Source organism: Hippocampus comes, unplaced genomic scaffold, assembly GCF_001891065.2.
Source record: "Hippocampus comes isolate QL1 unplaced genomic scaffold, H_comes_QL1_v1.1 scaffold438, whole genome shotgun sequence".
Taxonomy (NCBI): domain Eukaryota; kingdom Metazoa; phylum Chordata; class Actinopteri; order Syngnathiformes; family Syngnathidae; genus Hippocampus; species Hippocampus comes.
Window position 1 is genome coordinate 43,837 of NW_017805974.1, and position 20,119 is coordinate 63,955.

General features: G+C 42.5%; 1 protein-coding gene across 1 annotated transcript in view; it reads left to right on the top strand.

Annotated features, from left to right (window-relative positions):
* Window positions 1-6,187: 6,187 nt before the first annotated feature.
* Window positions 6,188-20,119, top strand: part of plxnb1b (plexin b1b) — a 93,150-nt gene continuing 79,218 nt past the window's right edge. Inside the window, exons 1-3 of the mRNA XM_019890583.1 lie at window positions 6,188-6,269; window positions 6,709-7,876; window positions 15,687-15,869. Of these exons, the coding sequence (XP_019746142.1) occupies window positions 6,719-7,876; window positions 15,687-15,869 (1,341 nt within the window). The 5' untranslated portion in view covers window positions 6,188-6,269; window positions 6,709-6,718. The remainder of the gene's footprint in view (window positions 6,270-6,708; window positions 7,877-15,686; window positions 15,870-20,119) is intronic.

A 20,119-nucleotide genomic window follows, 5' to 3' on the forward strand; every position in this document is an offset into this window, starting at 1 on the left:
ATTCAAAGTAACATATTCCATAGGAACCCTCAGAACACGATCCAGGCATAGTTCATATCGCTGGTGGTCCACACATCACATCGCCATGTAATGCATCACTGTGCGGGTGCGATTGGTTTACTTTTTTTTTTTTCAAGCCACACACCACAAATATAGACGTCAGTCTAAATAAGAGGCATAAAAAATGCTGTCTCTAACATAAATTGATTTAAAAAAATAAGATGGACTCTTCTTCTGCAATTGGCTGGCACCGAGTTCAGGGTGTATCCCGCCGACTGCCCGACATCAGCGAAGTTTCAGCACGCCTGCGACCCTTGCAAGGATGAAGCACTTTATATAATGGCTGGATGAGCTCTACTGAAATGTAAAATTACTGTGTAGAGCTCAGAGTCAAAATCAAATCTCAGGACTGCATTGTGAAAACAAATAACAATTGTACATTCAATATACTTATCCTCAATATTAATTTGGTTCTAATATTCTATCTATCCATCAGTCCATCGATCAAACTTTATTCTTATAGCACTTTTCATACATAAAAATGCAACTCAAAGTGCTGTACAGTTAAAACATTTCAAACATAAAAAGAGGACCCGCCCTCACCTCAACAGACACAAATATATCACATAGCAAGCTTATGCTCACACACAGACACACACACACACACACACACACACACACACACACACACACACACATACACATGCAAAACTTAAGACACATACCCTCATGATCCTGATCTTAAAAAAGACATGGCAAGGCACAAAGAAACCATATGAGGAAAAAATCACCCAAGGGGGCCTGATCCACGCAGAGTGACAAGAACCATACCTCCCAACATGGAGGCCCGCCAAGAGGAAACACTGGCTCTTTTCAAACAAACAAACAAACAAACAAACAAATAAATAAATATAAACCGATCATATTAAAGTAAGTATATAAATAAGTTCTATAAATAATAAATTCTAGGCCACTCCTCCCGGCTGACGTACAGACCATCTCCTGTTTAGATGTATGTGGAGCCATCCATCCATCCATTTTCTAATCTGCTTATCCTCACGAGGGTCGCGGGCATCCTGGGGTCTGTCCCAGCTGTTTTGGGGCAGCAGACGGGGGACACCCTGAACCGGTTGGCAGCCAATCTCAGGGTACACATAGACAAACAACCATCCACGCTCACACTCACACCTAGGGACAATGTAGAGTCTTACATTAACCTGCCATGCATGTTTTTGGAATGTTGGAGGAAACTGGAGTACCCGGAGAAAACCCACGAAGGCACGGGCAGAACATGCAAACAACACACAGGAAGACTGGGGCCTGGAATCGAATGCACAGCACTGTGAGGTTAACCACCGTGATGTCCCTTAACAAATCTATTCAAGAAAATACAAATAATTATTCTGCTGCCCACACTGTTCTTTCTGCAAATAGTGTTCACTTTGCGCTATTTTTGCGTGATGCTGGGAATTTTGGCCCGTGCCTGTTTATTGGTGAATTTAATTTGAAGGTGTTTTTTGGACATATTTTCTTCCGGCAAAATCACACTGAAACGTTCCCCAGAAAAAGGCAATTTGTTTTATACACATAAAACTAAATTCCTCTGGATCAGATTTTCAACATTCTTGATGCACTGTAATTGGCCACTCTCAAACCAGGCTCCTTGTTTTTGTTGGGGGAGAGTGGTTCAGGATGTCGGGTGAATGGGGGTAGAGGCAGGTAATCTGACATAGCCATTGGTGAAGGAAAAAAAGTTGTGTAAGTTCAAGCGAGGCATAAGACCGACTACATGCTACAAAATGGGCCGTGGCTGCAGATGCACAGACTACTGCTGTTACAGGCGTCTTAAAATACACCTGGGAATTTAAACTTTTCCAGTACCGGTATACCATTCATTCATTCATTCATCTTCCGAACCGCTCTATCCTCACTAGGGTCGCGGGGTGGTGCTCGAGCCTATCCCAGCTGTCTTCGGGCAGTAGGCGGGGGACACCCTGAACCAGTTGCCAGCCAGTCGCAGGGCACACAGAGACGAACAACCATTCGCGCTCACACTCACACCGAGGTTCAATTAGCCTGCCATGCATGTTTTTGGAATCTGGGAGGAAACCGGAGTACCCGGAGAAAACCCACGCAGGCCCGGGGAGAACATGCAAACTCCACACAGGGAGGCCGGAGCTGGAATTGAACCCGGTACCTCTGCACTGTGAAGTCTACGTGCTAACCACTGGACTATACCGGGCCGCTACCGGTATAGTCCATGCAACCTTATTTTTAAATGGTCGCTCCCCAACATTCCCAAGAAATCAGTGTCCTATTACTGTTGAACTAGTTTTAGAACAGGACACTCATATGGTCCTTGGGAGCAAAATGCTGTCCACAGGCACCATGTTGGTGACCATACTTTAGTATCTGCAAGTTTAAGTTGTCCAAATTTCAAGCAAGTCAAGTCATTAGTCAGATTTCACTAAATTTTATTGCCGGGGTCCACTTCATGAAAATAAAAACAGATAATGATGGCTTCATGTTTTTGTTTTCTGACTTTACAGGTACAAACATATTGCCAAATTACACGTCCATCAATCCATTTTCTAATCCGCTTATCCTCATGAGGGTCGCAGGCGTGGAGCCCGTCCCAGCTGTCTTCGGGCAGTGGGCGGGGCATACCCTGAACTGGTTGCCAGACAATCGCAGGGCACACATAAATGAACAACCATTCACACTCACAATCACACCTAGGGACAATTTAGAGTGTTCCATTAATCTGCCATGCATATTTTTGGAATGTGGGAGGAAACCGAGAAAACCCACGCAGGCCCAGGGACAACATGCAAACTCCAAGGAAGGCCGCAGCTGCAATCGATCTCTGCACTGTGAGGCCGATGTGCTAACTGGTCGACCACCGGGCCGCCCCAAATGAAACATTAGCTAATTTTTATGTACAGAATTATGTTCATATAATCAGATTTTTTTAACATTTTTATTTTATGCCTTTTGACTCAGCATGAGAAATAGTTTTAGTGTTTTATGGTTTTTATTGCTTTTTATTTATTGTTTCACCTGGCTTTGTTTTTGTTTGTCTGATTTGATTACTTGCTACCTGCTGTAATTTGTCCCCTTCAACATCTATTCCGACCTCGCTCATATGGCAACATGTAATTACTTCAGTTGAATCAAATTTCATTGACTACGATGGGGAAAAAAAGTTCCACTTAAAAGTTGAGTAATTTCTGGGATCCAGATATCTGTTCTCCCTCGTGACCAAGATCAGTAGCCAGGGTTTTTTCTTTGGCCCATAAACTTTAACAACCATGGTGACTTCCTCTTACCCATCCAGTTCCTCTACATTACAAGTGAACCAACTCTATAACCCTCACTCTGTGGAAACTGGATTTTTTTTTCTGTAGCAGGTCTTTGCCACTGGCCAGATTAATGCAGTGATTATGAGGAACACAGTCCATCAACTGCTGCGCCATGCCCACCAGAAAAAAAATGTTCAAAGCCAACAACATAGTCCATAATGGTTTGTGTGCTGCTTTGTATTTCTGATGTCATCTGCCTCTTGCCTATCTAAACCACTGAACTGCTAATAGATATGAAAATGACACATCTAAATATAAATAGCCATGCGTCCTTTGGTGAACAGAGTTGATGACAAGCATTGAGTTATATAGCTACTGTAGCCTTGAAGCCGGATCCAAAGGTTATTCATAGACACCGTAATTATAGCATTATGGCAAAATGTTACCACTAAGTTTTTCCAACTGGACATTCACAGTATTTTAAGCAGCGACTTTAATTATATGCCTTATTTATTATTGTGGTATAAGTTATGTAAAAAGATCATGTAAAATGGATAGTAAGATTTGCATACCTCGCTCATTGTTTGTGTGCGTATGCGCATGTGTTTGCCTATGTATGTGTGCGGTAACGCGTTGAATCGCGGGAGGTTTGCTGCTTGAAAAGTAGATCTTCGGGCAAAAAACGTTGGGCACTCCTGTTGTAAAAGCCATATTTTTTTCTGTTACACCCGTGCTGCAAGAAGGAGCGATAACGGCGCTCGATCCTACCGACTGCTGTCAAACTGCTGAATAAACATGCGTGAAAACCTGTAACCATTGTAAATAGCACAGCCACCTCATGTATGCATAAGATGCATATATGCAACTTATATTTATATTGCATTGTATACTGTGTACAGTTCTTTTTCTGAAAGATTTATTTTGTGCATGCAGCACTTTTTTTTTCTTTTCTCCCCCCCACCCCCTCCCCATTTTCCTATTGTAGACTGCAAATTTCCCCAGTGTGGGACAAATAAAGGTTATCTTATCTTATATTGCCTTATGTTAGATTTCTGTTGATAATCATCCAATGATATTTATGTTTCAATTATTATTATTATTATTGTTATTGCATATTGTCAGGTTGAAAGTTATTGCGTATTACGGGTATTGGAATGACCATGCCTCCTACGTGATGCTGATGGTATGGTAGGCCTGTGCTGTGAATCAGGTCACTGATCAGGTAATTGTTCAGGCATGTGTATGCGGGCGTATGCGGGCGGGGTACCAGGAAGAGTTTTGTTTGACAGACAGAGTGATCATATAGTTTTTTGACCGCAGACTTTTCCCCGCATACATTTGGTTTATTGTAGATTGTTGTCCATAAGAATATTGTTTGGAATTGTGCATCCTGATTTGGATTTCTAGAATTAGGGCACAATAAATCATTTGGAAACTTTGAAATCTAGGTTGGCGGAATGACTGTGGGAAGTGTGCGTCTGAAGGTGTATACCGCGATCAAGAAGCTGAAGATTCGCTGAGACAGCCCATACACCTGTATAAAAGATATCACCACATTGGCTCAGGAACACTTCAGAAAACCATTATCAGTAAATACAGTTCGGAAATGGTGGATGTCGTGTCTTCCGGGCCGAAGAGGAAAAGAACCATGTTATGAACGCAAAGTTCAAAAGCCACCTTCTGTGATGGTATGGGGCTGTGTTAATGCAATGGGTAATTTATCTGTGAAGGCACCTCTAATGCTGAAAGGTACATACAGGTTTTGGAGAAAGATATGTTGCCATCCAAGCAACGTCTTATTCATGGATGCCCCATCTTATTTCAGCAAGACAAAGCCAACCCACAGTTTGCACGTGCGACAACACTTTCTAGTAACAAAGTGAGGGTATTTCACTGGCCTGCCTGCAGTCCAGACCTGCCTACATTGAAAATGTGTGACGTATTGGTAAGCAGGACAATGCACATAATTTGCTTTCACGAGCCACATCAAATGATGTGGTGGGCCAGATGTGGCCGTCGGGCCTTGAGTTTGACAGGTGATGAAGCAACAGAAAATGTTTCTGAATTTGTAAATGATCGCGTTTTTGTTTTTTTGTTTTTTTTATGTTTCTTTGAGGTCCTGATAAAGTAAAAAAACATTGATCACAAACTGAATATACCCAACTCTAAGGAGTCAAATTCTTTTTTTGGGCGTTAGGGGGGCCTTGGACTCTGAAACTAAAGACCTTTTGTATATTGTATCCTAGCAATGAGTGACGATCTTTTCCTGGGACCAACTCACTGGAGGGTACTTAAAGCCCGTTTGGATTGACACTACTTATTGGGGGCTTTCTTTACATGCAAAAAAGGATGTAGTAAGTTTGTGAAGGAATTTAAATTGGAATACGATTCCCATGGCCTCATGTGGTCTGCAATGATTTAAAAAGTATTTCAGTGAATGAGTCCAAACTTAATAGCTGTCACGTAGCGAGGTGGTGGACCCCAAAAAGCAGGCAGGAGGGAGGAGCAGGGTGTACTTGAAAGATTGTATTAAAACTCAGAAAACTAAATCCAAAACAAACAAAGTATCAAACAAAACACATAACCGAAGATAAAACATAATGACCAAAACCTGACTGAAACAAACATGACAGCAGCACAAAGCAACAATGAAACTTGATAGTAGCACAAAGCAACAATGACCCGACAAAGATTGCTCGGGCTGGGAGTCCTTTTGAAGCCACTAATTACCTAATGACCAACAGGTGTGCAGCTGCAGGGAGAGCCCTACAGTGCCACCTGTTGGTCCCAAACCGAATCATGACAATAGCATGGCTTTTTCTGCCAGAACTCAGACTGGAAGTCACCTTTCATCAAAAAAGAACTTTTATCAAGGTTGTCTTTATCTGTGTGTTTCAGATTATGTCCGCAACAACTGCTGGAAGGTTAAGAAATCGAATGCCCCTGTAACAACAAAGAAAGCAAATGGTGAGTTGTCAAAATGTTTATCACTGTGTTTTTCTTGAGGGTGACATGAAAACATTATAAGGGTTTTTTTTTTTTTTACGGGAGGGGATTTTCCCCACTCATTATTCATACAAAAACAAACTGCAGAAAGAACACCAAAATGAAAGGGTGCAAGTCAGTGTTATAAATTCTAGATATTAAGTGAGCATACGGTATAGTGTTGCGTATGGGTTTGGTTTGTACAGTTCCTCCAGGCCACTCGCTCATGTTTCAAGAGGCTGTATTATTTCCCTTGCTCTACAAGTGAATCCACCTATAGGAAAAGTAAGTTCTTGTTTGATCCAAGTTGCAGAGGAAACCTAAAGACTGATGCCAGCTACAATTATCTTTTTTTTTTTTAATTGGATGTAAGTTACAGTCTGTTAAAAGTTTGCTCTTTCTTTTTTTTTCTTTCAATTAGATCTGCTGCCATGCCACCGTGGGTGATATGTCGTCTTCCAGTGAAAGCAGTGCGACCACTGCTCTTTCTTGTGCTATTAGCGACTGGCTGGGGCCTTAACTCTAAGCCTGCTTTTGTTGTACAAGGAACCGACTCACTATCTATCTTTTATCCCACCTTTATTTGGAACGACACCGAATTTGAGCACTTGGCCTTGCATCCTCACCCCAATGTGGGTCGAGTTTACGTCGGAGCTCGTGACAACTTGTTTCAGTTGGACAAGTTTCTGCAGCTCGAACTCCAGGATCACACTGGACCAGTCAAAGACAGCAGAGAGTGCTTGCCTCCTGTCACAGAGAGTAACTGCCCTCAAGCAAGGCTCACCAGCAACCACAACAAGCTCTTGCTGATTAACCCATACTCAATGGAACTCATTACTTGTGGCAGTGTCAACCAAGGTATCTGCCAAAAACGAAGTCTTGATTCTGTCGACAAGGTGCTGTTCTCCACTGAGACGCCAGTGGATACCCAATACGTGGCGGCTAATCACCCCAACGTTAGTACTGTTGGCCTCATCGTTCAATCTCATCCGCACAGGCAGCCGGTTCTTTTTGTAGGGCGAGGCTACACAAGCAGCCACCCGCCCATCGCCACACGAAACCTGGACCAGGAACCCATATTTTCTTATGAGGAAACTGCAAAGTTGGCTGTGGCTGGTCGCCTCTCTGAATATGACCATCATTTTGTCTCATCCTTCGCCCACCATCATCATGTGTACTTCCTCTTCTACAGGCGAGACCTTAAGTCAAAATCACGCGAATACCGCACCTACATCTCTCGTGTTTGTTTGGACGATCAAGCCTATTATTCGTATGTGGAGGTGCCCTTGACGTGTCGTTCCCGGGCAGGAAAAAATTACAATCTCCTTCAAGCGGTCCAGCTGGCATTCTCCAAAGATGTCACTGTGAGTCAAGGGTCTGAGATTGTTCTTGGTGTTTTTTCCACTCGGCTGGCTTCATCAAATCGACCCAGTGAAGACTCTGCCCTGTGCATGTTTAACCTGGAAGATGTGGACCGCAGGATTAACTCCACCAGAGACCTGTGTTACACAAAGATGGGCAGAGAGTCTGGAATGGAGGCAGCCTACATTGAATACGAAGTCAAATCCAAATGTGTCAACCTGCTAGAGGTGAGTTAACCAAACAAAAAATACATTTAAAAAGCATTGTGTCATCATGCTCTCGATTGCTGAGATGTAATCTGCCATTATTCTTCTTTTTTTTTCTTCTTCTTCTTCTTATAAATGTGTGTGTGTGTGTGTGTGTGTGTGTGTGTGTGTGTGTGCATCTATCTATCTATAGTACAACATAAGAATGTCTGCCGTATGGTATAATCCTCTTCACTTTTATAATTCATATTGTATTATTTTAAATTGTAGATTTCCCTCATCACTACTTAGGGAATTGTGGATAATCGATGTGTCTTGCAAATCACATTGGTTCTCGGAGTTAGCCACACTACATTGCTATATTGCACTCCAAAATAGTTACAGTATTCTACAAACATCACCACTCTTTGGGACCCACTTCTCAAAGTGAACCAGTTTTTAATTACCATCCCAAGTTCGAGGTGCATTATACCAGATTTAATGATCCCCTACCAACATAAACACTGCAGCCAACATTGTCCGAGCATAATGAGCTCCTTCCTTCCTGCATGTTAATACTGTATTATTCATTATATGTTGCATGCAAAGCGTTAGTGTCAAAAATATTTATAATGTTTTCAATGACAGGTGTTTCATTTAATGCGATTGTACTTGTTTTAAGGGGCCCGGTGATGGAGCGGTTAGCGCGTCGACCTCACAATGCAGAGGTCATGGGTTCGATACCAGCTCCGACCTTCCTTTGTGGAGAATGTCTTCCCGTGCCTGCATGGGTTTTCTCCGGGTACTCTGGTTTCCTCCCACATTCCAAAAAACTTGCATGGCAGGCTGATGGACCACTCTAAATTGTCCCTAGGTGTGAGTGTGAGCGCGGCTGGTTGTTCGTCTCTATGTGCCCTGCAACCAGTTCAGGGTGTCCCCCGCCTACTGCCCCAAGACAGCTGGGATCGGCTCCGGCACCCCCGCGACCCTTGTGCAGATAAAGCGGATCATAAAATGGAAGGATAGATGGATGTACTTATATTAAATGTTGTGCAACTGCACTGCACCATACTGTGGGGTGCGCTAATATTTTAGTACCTTTTACTTTGTTACATGCAAGGGACAAACGTGTAGAAACGCCAGTTGCAGAAGGCTCGTGGCAGGGGGCAAATGTAGTAAAACCTTAAACTGTGACCTTTCCCCATGAAGTTTAATCCAAAAGTGCTGTCCTTAATTTTCATGGAGCGCGATCTCTGGTAAACACAATGAAACATGAGCTCATGAAGTTGCAAAAGTTGGGTCAAGTTAACTGTGGACTCTTTTTGTTTGTGAATCATCAATTGCACTTGCTACTAAGTGTCCCAAGCAACTACTGAGGGGCGTCTGAATTCGATTTACCTTTTCACTGCTGCGATGAAATTACTACTTCATGCTGGATGAGCATCTTTGTCTGAATTGCACACCTTACGCCGTTCCTCTGTTCTCACATTAATGACGTAGATCAGCACTGGCCAGCAGCCCCTTACAAAAATGCTGGAGGGAAGATGTCAGTCTAATTGAATAAAAATGATGAATCAATCTGAGCGTTGTAACTGACGTTGGGAGCAATGTCAAACAAGACTAGACAAGGACAGATAAATCCAAACCAGACACACAACGGCTTGTAAGAATGATAATCAGCAACAGTGACGCTAAGGCATAGGAGGCACATATTATCAAGTAAGAACTGCTACAGTATTTCAGTAGTGTACTCTGTCTGGTGTTTTTTTTTTTCTCAGTATGAAACACAACATTATTCTCCTGTATTATTACGTCTCTATGACAGGAGGTCCTTGGTTTACAACGGCTCGACAAGACATGTCAAGGTTGTGAAAAGCATGTGGCGATTTTATTTGTCGACTATGCTCGAACTGTTTTTCATACTAATATTTATCGTGGTCATGACTGTGTTAGTGTAGACAGACTACAGTGGGTGCCAACTTACAACTGCGAAATTTGTGCTGCAGTGCCAAAGGAGCAGAACGTTGTCGTACCTTAAGGAGACCCTCTGTTTACTGTTTAAACAGAAAGCCATATGACAATTGGGAATAGATCAAGTACAGAGTGGATGAATAGTGTGTTTAGAAAAAAAAGTCTGTGTTAAGGTGCTGAGACAGATATAGTTGAGTTGGAACACAAATTTCTGGAGTGATTAAATTCTAATTTAATAGTGCCCTCGTCCCTGGGCAGTTTACGCAAAGACAGTTTCTTGCGTGAGAGTTGATCCCTTGACTAAACCTTTTGGAACATGCTTTGTTTTTGAAGATCAGGCGTTTGAACTGACATTAAACATGGCCAAAGTGCCTCCTCATAAGTCCCATCTCTTGTGGTTAGAAGTGGTATTATTGCCAGAATGCACATGCGATTGAAGCTTGCATGACAGTTGTCAGCATGTGCCACGGCCGTCTAATCTGCCATCAGATGAGACACTGAATCACACTAAACCAGAATTTATGCTTTCAGCCAGACTGAAAATCATGTATTCATAGTAATAAATATTCATGATATGCTTGAAGCTGCCATTCTTCAAATGCAGTCTTTACTGCATGTGCTTTCATAGTTTCTCCCAACAATGTTCCCCCATATAATAAATAAAATAGGCTCAATCAGTCTTCTTCACAAGTGACGGAATCAATCCCCACTAAAGACCCAAGAGAACTGAAATTCTTAAATTGCACTTGAATTATTGATAGAACTCGCTTTAGCATCCGTTCTACATTTGTGTTGGGATAAAACATTCATAACGCTAAAATGTTATGAATCCATTTTTCTTCAAGCATCAGTGAAACATTGGTTAAAATCACAGTCAATCAAGGAGATTGTCACTGCAGTTACAAAGGTTATAAAGAATAAGCAGCATTAAGCAGATAGGTTGACTCGAGTAAAAACAGAGAAATAATTGCCTGTAGTCCGATTGTAATGCTCACCAGTGGACAGGTAACAACACCGTGTCGGGGGAAAAAAAAAAGAAAATAATTTTTTGCACGTCTAAACCTTACGCATTTTTTGGAGCACATATAAACTACAAAAAGTTGAGGAGTTTCAGCTTTTTCGGGTCAAGTTTCAGGATGAACCTAAAATTCACTATCACTTTTATCTCTGAACTCTTGATCAGATGTAACTAACGGTTCAATGTTTTAGTGCAGTACTTTATTTGATGACTTGATGGGTCTAATTAGTAGTTCAACAGCAAATGCTTCCAAAAAGTGTTTGATCAATGAAGCTACCAATACATTTCTTAGTTTTCCTGTCATTAGATGGTTCTTAAATCAACAAAAATCAAGAATGCATCAGTGCCGGCTGGCGTGTCTCCCTGGCGGAAAGTCTGTGCTGAGCAGCTCGCTCCAATCTTCATGCAGATCTTTAAGAGGTCCTTGCAGCAGATGCAAACGCTCCTCCGTTATCCCAATTCCCAAGAAACACTCAATATCGGGACTGAACGACTACAGCCCTGTCGCTCTGACTTCTGTGGTCATGAAGTGCTTTTAACACCTCGTGGTGGACCACCTAAAGAGCGTCATTGGACCCCTGCTGTACCCCTTGCCATTTGCAATCCGAGCAAAAAGTTTGGTGGATGATGCAGTCAACGTGGTGCTGCACTTCATCCTGGAAAAGCCAGACGAAGCAGGGACCTACATGAGGATCCTGCCAGTGGAGCTATGAGAGGGATGTCAACCTCAAAGCTCAAAGTACACTTGAGGTTGCGGGCCAGAGGATAAACATTTATTGAAAAAACAACCTTTTTGTGAACATGAATATGTTTTCAAACAGATGGGATATAATATTGGAACAGTCCAGTAAATTAGCTAACTGTAATTAAAGTCAACATGTACCCAGTTTCCCACCGGTTTTGAAAGGCTCTGTTATCAGCATGGACTTTTCTCTCGGCCATTTTTGCGTAGCTACTAATACTGAATAATGTGATGTGGATTTTGTTCACCTGGAAGAGTAGTACAAAAGCACTTTGACCGATGTTTGCCTTTACCACCTGTTCGGTGGTGCCTCGTTTATCGCGCTCTTTATGTTCCAAAAATAACCCGAGGTAGGTGGAATCCAGAATGAAGGATTTCTTTTTTTTTTTTTTTTTTTTTTTTTTTAACAATTATACTATATATTTGAAGCCTGCAAACCTCACCATGAACATTTTCTCACATTTCTCTTTTATTTATGTTATGTGTTGTGTTTGTTATTTTCTTTATGTTAACTGTTTTGTAAAGTGCTTTGTTCCAGCTGCAGCTGTTGTGAAAGCGCGATATAAATCAGGATGTATTGTATTTAAACATGCTTAAAGTTAAAATCTTTGCAAGATAAACAAAATAAATGGTGTAGCTGTTCATTATTATTATTATTATTATTTTGTACAGGAGACATGGAATGGAGGAGATGGATTCAAATTGGCACATGGTACCTTAGTCAATCAGGATGCAGAATTCTATGCTGTAAAACACAGGTGTCAAACTCAAGGCCCCGGGGCCAGATCTGGCCCACCAACTCATTGTCTGTGGCCCGCAAAAGCAAATCAAACATGTCAACTTCCATGATGCTAGCTAAAATCTGTACCAAAATTCTCACCTGTAATAACTAAGCACGATATTGTAAGCATTTTCTTGTTACCAAACCCATCATGACAGTAACTTAAACAAAAGTTGAGTGAACCATTATTCTTGACTTCTTCATATGGTTTCAGTCATAACGGCCCTCTGAGGGAAGTGGAACCTAAAATATGGCCATGACAAAAATGAGTTTGACACCCCTGCAGTGTAAAAAAACAGCTTGCACAATTACACAGTAAAAAAATACAGGCAGTCAATTACGACACAATGCAGGTTGTAAAGCAATGAAAAGCTGCAAAGACACTTTACACATGCGCTACTCAGTGAACCGACAGTAACGTTAATGAGTGGCAACGGGTACGTTACAGAACATCACAGAACACTGGTAACAAAATATTGTTTTGAAACCAGACTGTCACTCATCCTAACAATCTGTTTGCATTCACATGAGTCAGAGTGACACTACTTACTGGACATTGATGCACACAGCTGAACAAACTCAAAGTAGTGAGGCACACATATCACTGCACATGCAGAAATCACATGTACTAAACTTCCCTCCTGTCCAATGCATATACACGAGTCAATGGTTAAGACACTTAAAAATAATAAAGACTGACATATTTCTCTTCAGAATAGATCACTTTCTGGCCTTTTTGACAGGATTAGTCATTTTATGTCATCGGAGCTTCACTATGTACCATTGGAGAATCTGAGGTTGCAGTTACCAATTAAAAATCACCACTTAATGTGCTGATGCCCGTTGGGCTGAGTCCATGCTGATTTTGGAGAAAATTGCTGCGTGGGCAGGAAGTGGCCCCATGGGCCAAGAGTCTGACATGTCTGATTTTCAGCTTCATAATGGGTGACACGATCATCCACAAGCAACATCAGACACACTCAGTCCCCTAAGTATTTATCTCCTCCTCAATTCATCCAGATGTCAAACTCCTGAAATTTGGAGACAACATCCGAGTCATCCGCCTCATCGATGACGGTGACAAGTCTGCATATCTACAGGAAGTGAAGTGGCTGCTACTCTGGAGCTGAACACCGCAAAGACGGTGGAGATGATTGTGGACGTACTTTGCCACACCCGCCCTGTGTCTCAACCGCCTAAGAACTGGGGTAGGCCGTTTCAACGATATGTTCCGATGGGGACTCGTCGAATCACCATTCTGCGACTTTGGACCAGAACCCAAAACTGCAGAACATCTCATCTACTATTGTCCCATTCATCGACCACCAGAGGGCAACTTGAACCTCACAGCACCTAATGAATCCACTGTCCAATGGCTGCAACGTCTGGACATTTAACATCGTAAAGCTGCCCTCATACGCGAGAGAGAGAGACCCGCCCTGTGTCAAATGTTGATACCTTCAAGTTCCTCGAAATTACCTTCTTTCAGGACCTCAGTTGAGGCTAACATCAACACCATCCTGAAAAACGCCCAGCAGAGGATGTACTTCTTGCGGCTGCCGAGCATGTACAACCCACAATCGGTGCTGTTGAGACAATTTAATACAGTAGTCACTGAGACACGTGTTCATCTATCACAATCTAGTTTGGTGCTGCCACAATGAAGGACAAAATCCAACTGCATCAGACATTTATGTTATGAATGCCAAGGAGATCATCAGTACTCACTCCCCACTCTTGAGGACATGCACGCTGTAAGAACTAAGGCAAGGGCTGGCAAAATTCTCCTGGTTATCACCTCTTCCGGCTCTCTTTCTCAGATAGTCGCTATGGAACTATGCAGTTCTAAAACAACATTCCAATACAACTTCCATCTTGCCATTCAACCAGTTGACGCATGATTCCATGGTTGCATTTTTACAAAATGTTTGCATATTTTTCCACATCGCCGTTGTGACAGTATCGCTCCGCATTATTTGCATAACTTTGGTTGATGAATATTCCATTTTATTGGACGCTTAAAGTGCTGTCTGCATATTTGCGAAATTGTTGCTGTGTCAGAGATACAGTATACCTGGACAAGTTTAAACAGAAGAACTTGACTCAGGGAAGGTTGTTGGTGCAGTCCGACGGGAGTGGACCTCTCAGAGCGAACGGCAGGCATTTGCTCCGCGATCACATTCAAAGTACATCGTGCTCCTCATCGGTCTTTTATTTTTTACATACGCAAAATACAAGAAAGACACTGCCCCCGACATTTGCATACCACGCCCCCAGTCCGGCCCCTCGGTCAGCGATGTGATTAGCTTTTGTCAAGCTTTGAACCACAGATACTACGTCTCCCACGAATAAACAAGTCACAGACTTCGCAGATGACAAATGGTCGCATGGGCCGCGACCAGTTCCCAGACCGTCCTTTGATGTTCTAAAACACTTCGTTCCTAAACTGTTGAGTCTAGCCTCCTTCTATCTGTTCGTACTCTTGCGGTAATGTGATTACTGTGGATTCAAAGAGCAGATATTTGGGGGCGCTAAATGCACAACACGTCTAGACAGGCCCAAATTAAATGGAACTTTAAACATGATATCATTCTGTTCATAGATTCCTCTAATGTGCTGTGTCAGAATTAGTGCACGACAGGTTACTTTAAATTGTGTGACAGTTCTCTTCATCATCTGCACGACTGTCATTGGATCATATTTACCTACTGTAATACTGATCACTCTATATCGCTTGACGACTCTGCGCCTCTTTTGCACAGCTGTCAGTGTTCGCTACTACCGCACTAATGGTACATGCCATTGCTTAACAACGCTCTGTACTTATAATTGATTGTTGCTGTAACACTGTGAGTGGCTCAATTTAATTGTGTGTTTCTGACATACCAATAAAGATGATTCTGGTTCTGGTTAATTTTAAAATTACTATAGACAGACCTGTTCATCATGCTGTTGACATTTTGGTATATTACGAGTTTTTTTGTGCCTTGCCTGGTTCACATCAGACCTATTACAGAAGAGCGAACACCAATCTGTATTGGATTGGACTTAGTTTTGCTGACTGCTGAATTTGATTAGCTCTCAAAGAAGTCGATATACGAGGGGTTCACATTATTCCCTCCCTGCATTGTGTGTCCTCTAAATACATAAAAACTTGTGTGATATTGGTAGAAGCGACTGTTGTGATTTAGACATAAATCACATCTTATTTTAGGACCAATATTATGCAGAAATCCAAGTGTTTCCAAACGGTTCATTTACTTTTTCTTGCAACTGTACATGTTCTGTGAGACATTATTTCATATAACCCCTGAGTGACTGTTGATATTCTCTCGTTTAGAACACGCTCGAAAGGTACCCTTGCGGCTCTGATCACACACCCAGTCCCATGGGTAGTCGGATTGCTGTGGAAGCTGAAACCATTTTGGATAGCCCCTCCGCTCGACTGACAGCTGTAGCAGTGAGCATGAGGGCGGCACATACGATTGCATTCTTGGGAGACTCTAAAGGGAACCTGCACAAGGTAAACCTTCACACAAACACAGCATCCCCCTTAACACGGGTCGGGTACCTATGGCTCGCGAGACATATATGGCTCTTTGATGATTGCATCTGGCTCGCAGATAAAACAAAATATTCTCACTTGTTTAATCCATCCATCAATGTCTTACTGCTCATTTCCTTTTCGGGGCTGCAGTTGGCTCCAGGAGCAATTTTGATTGGATAATACTGGCCTATGTTGCCGTTGCTGCGGAAACATGTAACCGCCCCCTTTTGAATCAGCCCGCTCGGTCATAAGCTCAAAGTTAATCCTAAACGAATAAAATGGTGAAAAGAAAAAAAGATGACGAGTATGGTAGACTTCAGGACGAATGGCTTGATGGATTCGCCTTTGTGGAGAGAACAGGTTCTGCGGTGTATCTGATTTGCAATGACAAAATACCATCGATGAAATGGTCGAATGTAAAGCGGCACTTTGACATGCGCCATGCTACGTTGCTACGTTCGCATAAAAAAACCCTGCAAGAGACAGCGCAAGGGCAGCGTGCAAGCTAGTGAGCATGGGGCAAGCTTGCCAGCAGCAACTCCACGTATGGACCCGGCAAGCTGACTATAATTCCGCTTGTTTTGCTGGATTTTTAGCAATCATGAGGAATGGAAAACCATTCACATTAATGGTGAGTATTATCACAAAATTATTTAAAAGGCTGACATTTTGTTGAATTCACTTTTAAAAGACAGTTTATATATATATATATAGAGCCCATCCCAGCTGTCTTCGGGCAGTAGGCGGGGGACACCCTGAATCGGTTGCCAGCCAATCGCAGGGCACACAGAGACGAACAACCATGGAAAGCATGGAAAATTAGAGGGAACATTGCCAGGGAGTCATCCAAGAGGCATCCAAACTAAATGCCGGACCTGGTTATCTGGTTCTCTCAATGGGGAAGAGCAGTAGCTCGACCCTGAGGCCCTCCCGCATGACGGAGCGTCTCACTCACTCTTGAAAGGAGGGCTGGACACCCTGTGGAGGAAACTTATTTCGGCCACTTGTGTCCCTGATCATGTTGTTCTTACAGTCACGACCCACAGCTCGCGACCATAGTTGTGGGTAGGAATTTCGAGGATGCTGATTTTCATCCCAATCATTGTCGATATCAATTCAACCCCTGGCTATCTGATTTAAAATGTTTATTGTCCATGACCGTTGACTTTACGATAAGAATTGTAAATTGTCAATTTCCGTGCTTATGTGATTGGCTGGCGCCCAGTTCATGGTGTACACCGCCTCGCGCCCAGTGACAGCTGTGACAAACTTCGGCATGCCCGCGACCCTTGCAAGGATTTGTGCAGTTCAGAGAATGGATGGATGATTTTTTTTTTTTTATATAATGTTATGCATTCTTAAGATAATTAGATTTCAATTTTCAGGTAAATATTTTTCAGCGTTTGCTCGGAGCATCATGTTCCCCTGCAATAGGAGATTTTCTTATTTTCCTCAAATCAATCAAGTTTGTCTGTGTCTGTTACCATTTTTCTCAAGGTATTCAACTACAAAACTAATCCAGCTCTTTCAATTATGACGACGACATTTTTGGTGCCTAGCTCATGTGAATCTCCTCTGGAATTATGTCAGTTCAGTTTGCGGTAAACTCGATTTAAACAGGGCATGTACTGTATGCTTAGTGTGTTTCTGGGTTCAGAGAGAGTTCAGAGTGAGGCAAAAGGAAAGTCATGTTGCGGATCTACTAGTGGAACATCTTGAAACAAAACTGGTACATAATCATTGCCATAATGAAAAAAAATCTCAACTTGTTTCCATTTTGATGAATTTGAAGATTATGTGACTTGGGCCTGAAAGCCATTCACACATTCAGCAAAGCAGTGATGCTTTTGGAAACCCTGAGCGAGGTCTGTAAATGACATTTTTTTTAGCATCGCTGCCGACACATGGCTCTTTGTGGTGTGTGGTTGAGAGCCCGGGGCCGAGCAGCAGTAGTACAATGGCACCCATTCAGAGATCATGACACGATTACATCACTCAGAGGTTGCAAAGTACCCATTCCTCAACATGGCCAGCCAACAGAGCTCCACACTCTTGTTGTGCACACCCATAGTTGACTGGTGGCGAGATCCACTTCAGAACAGAAAGCCACATTCAGAATGGTGTGAAAACCGCAGAACCTAGCAATGTCATGGATTTTTTTTTTTAGACAGTCCATGACGTCTCACTACCAGAGCAGCGATTCCAATTATTTGCGGTCATGAATAATTAGCAATAGTCCATGTCTTTGGTTCGAGTCCCAATCCAAAACCTTGGCAAAGCATTAAGAAAATAAAAAGAGCGTACATAGAAATATATATACATTAATGTAAATTTTGTGTGTGTGTGTGTGTGTGTGTGTGTGTATGTATGTATGTATGTATGTATATATATATATATACAGACGCTCCCCGATTTACGAACATTCGAGTGACGAACAACGGTACATACGAACATTTTTGCGGGTACAGGTATGTCGAAAAATGTTCTCGGACAGAGATGCTGTAAGTTAGATTTTGTATTGCGCGCCTTTTTCCGAGTACTGTAGTGCTTCTTTCAGCCGCTAATACCGACGTGAGGCGCTGGGAGAGGAGGTGGAGGAAGAGGAAACGCCTGTCCCCATGAAGAAATTCGAGACGGAACTCTTGGCCGAGGGGTTTTCGCTCATAGATAAAGCCATCGCACTCTTCGAGCAGCAAGACCCAAATATTGAACGTTGCACAAAGGTTGCAAATCAAATGAATGATGCCATACAGTGCTACTGCATCATTTATGATGAGAAAAAGAAGAAAACTGTGCAATCGTCGTTAGTCCTTAAGCCTTCGAGTACATCTTCCAAAAGTAAGTTAAACTTCATTTTATTATACTTATATAAACCTTAAACATACTTATATACGCCTTAAACATACATTCCATACAAAATATAGTACTGAAGCAACTCACGAACGAATTCAGCCAACGAACGATCCTTCGGAACGTATCTCGTACGTTAGCTGGGGAGCGTCTGTATTTATTTTGCTGCCATCTTGTGGCATCTCGAGGCTATTCAGCTATTTGCTGAAACGCTGACCAGGATGCGTGGTCAGCGGAGGCAGAGCTTCATTGAGCGGAACAGTCACGATTAAATCTAAAGTTTTAGTTCTCCAGTTCAATTTACTGAAGCAACTTACGAATTCAGCTAACGAACGATCCTTTGGAACGTATCTCGTCCGTAAGCTGGGGAGCGTCTGTGTATGTATGTGTATATATATATATATATTAGTGCTGTTAAGCGATTAAATTGTGAGATTTATTATCTGTAATTAATTGATCTAATCAATTGATCTAATTAATCTATATTTTAATCTCATCGAAAAAGTGCTGAGAAAACCCCTATTTTCATTTCTAATTCATGACATTATTGAGGCAGATCAAAAGACAAAAAAATGGCATAGATTCAACAAGGTGCTGGAAGCATTCCTCAGAGAGTTTGGTCCATATTGACATGATGGCATCACACAGTTGGCGCAGATTTGTCGGCTGCACATCCATAATGAGAATCTCCCGTTCCACCACATCCCAAATATGCTCTATTGGATTGAGATCTGGTGACTGTGGAGGCCATTTGAGTACAGTGAACTCATTGTCATGTTCAAGAAACCAGTCTGAGATGATTCCAGCTTTATGACATGGCGCATTATCCTGCTGAAAGTAGCCATCAGAAGTTGGGTACATTGTGGTCATAAAGGGATGGATAGATTCAGCAACAATACCCAGGTAGCCTGTGGCGTTGCAACGATGCTCAATTGGTACCAAGGGGCCCAAAGAGTGCCAAGAAAATATTCCCCACACCATTACACCACCACCACCAGCCTGAACCGTTGATACAAGGCTTTCATGTTGTTGACACCAAATTCTGATCCTACCATCCAAATGTCGCAGCAGAAATTGAGACTCATCAGACCAGGCAACGTCTTTCCAATCTTCTATTGTCCAATTTCGATGAGCTTGTGCAAATTGTAGCCTCAGTTTCCTGTTCTTAGCTGAACGGAGTGGCACCCGGCGTGGTCTTCTGCTGCTGTAGCCCATCTGCCTCAAAGTTCGACGTACTGTGCGTTCAGAGATGCTCTTCTGCCTACCTTGGTTGTAACGGGTGGTTATTTGAGTCACTGTTGCCTTTCTATCAGCTCGAACCAGTCTGGCCATTCTCCTCTGACCTCTGGCATCAACAAGGCATTTCCGCCCACAGA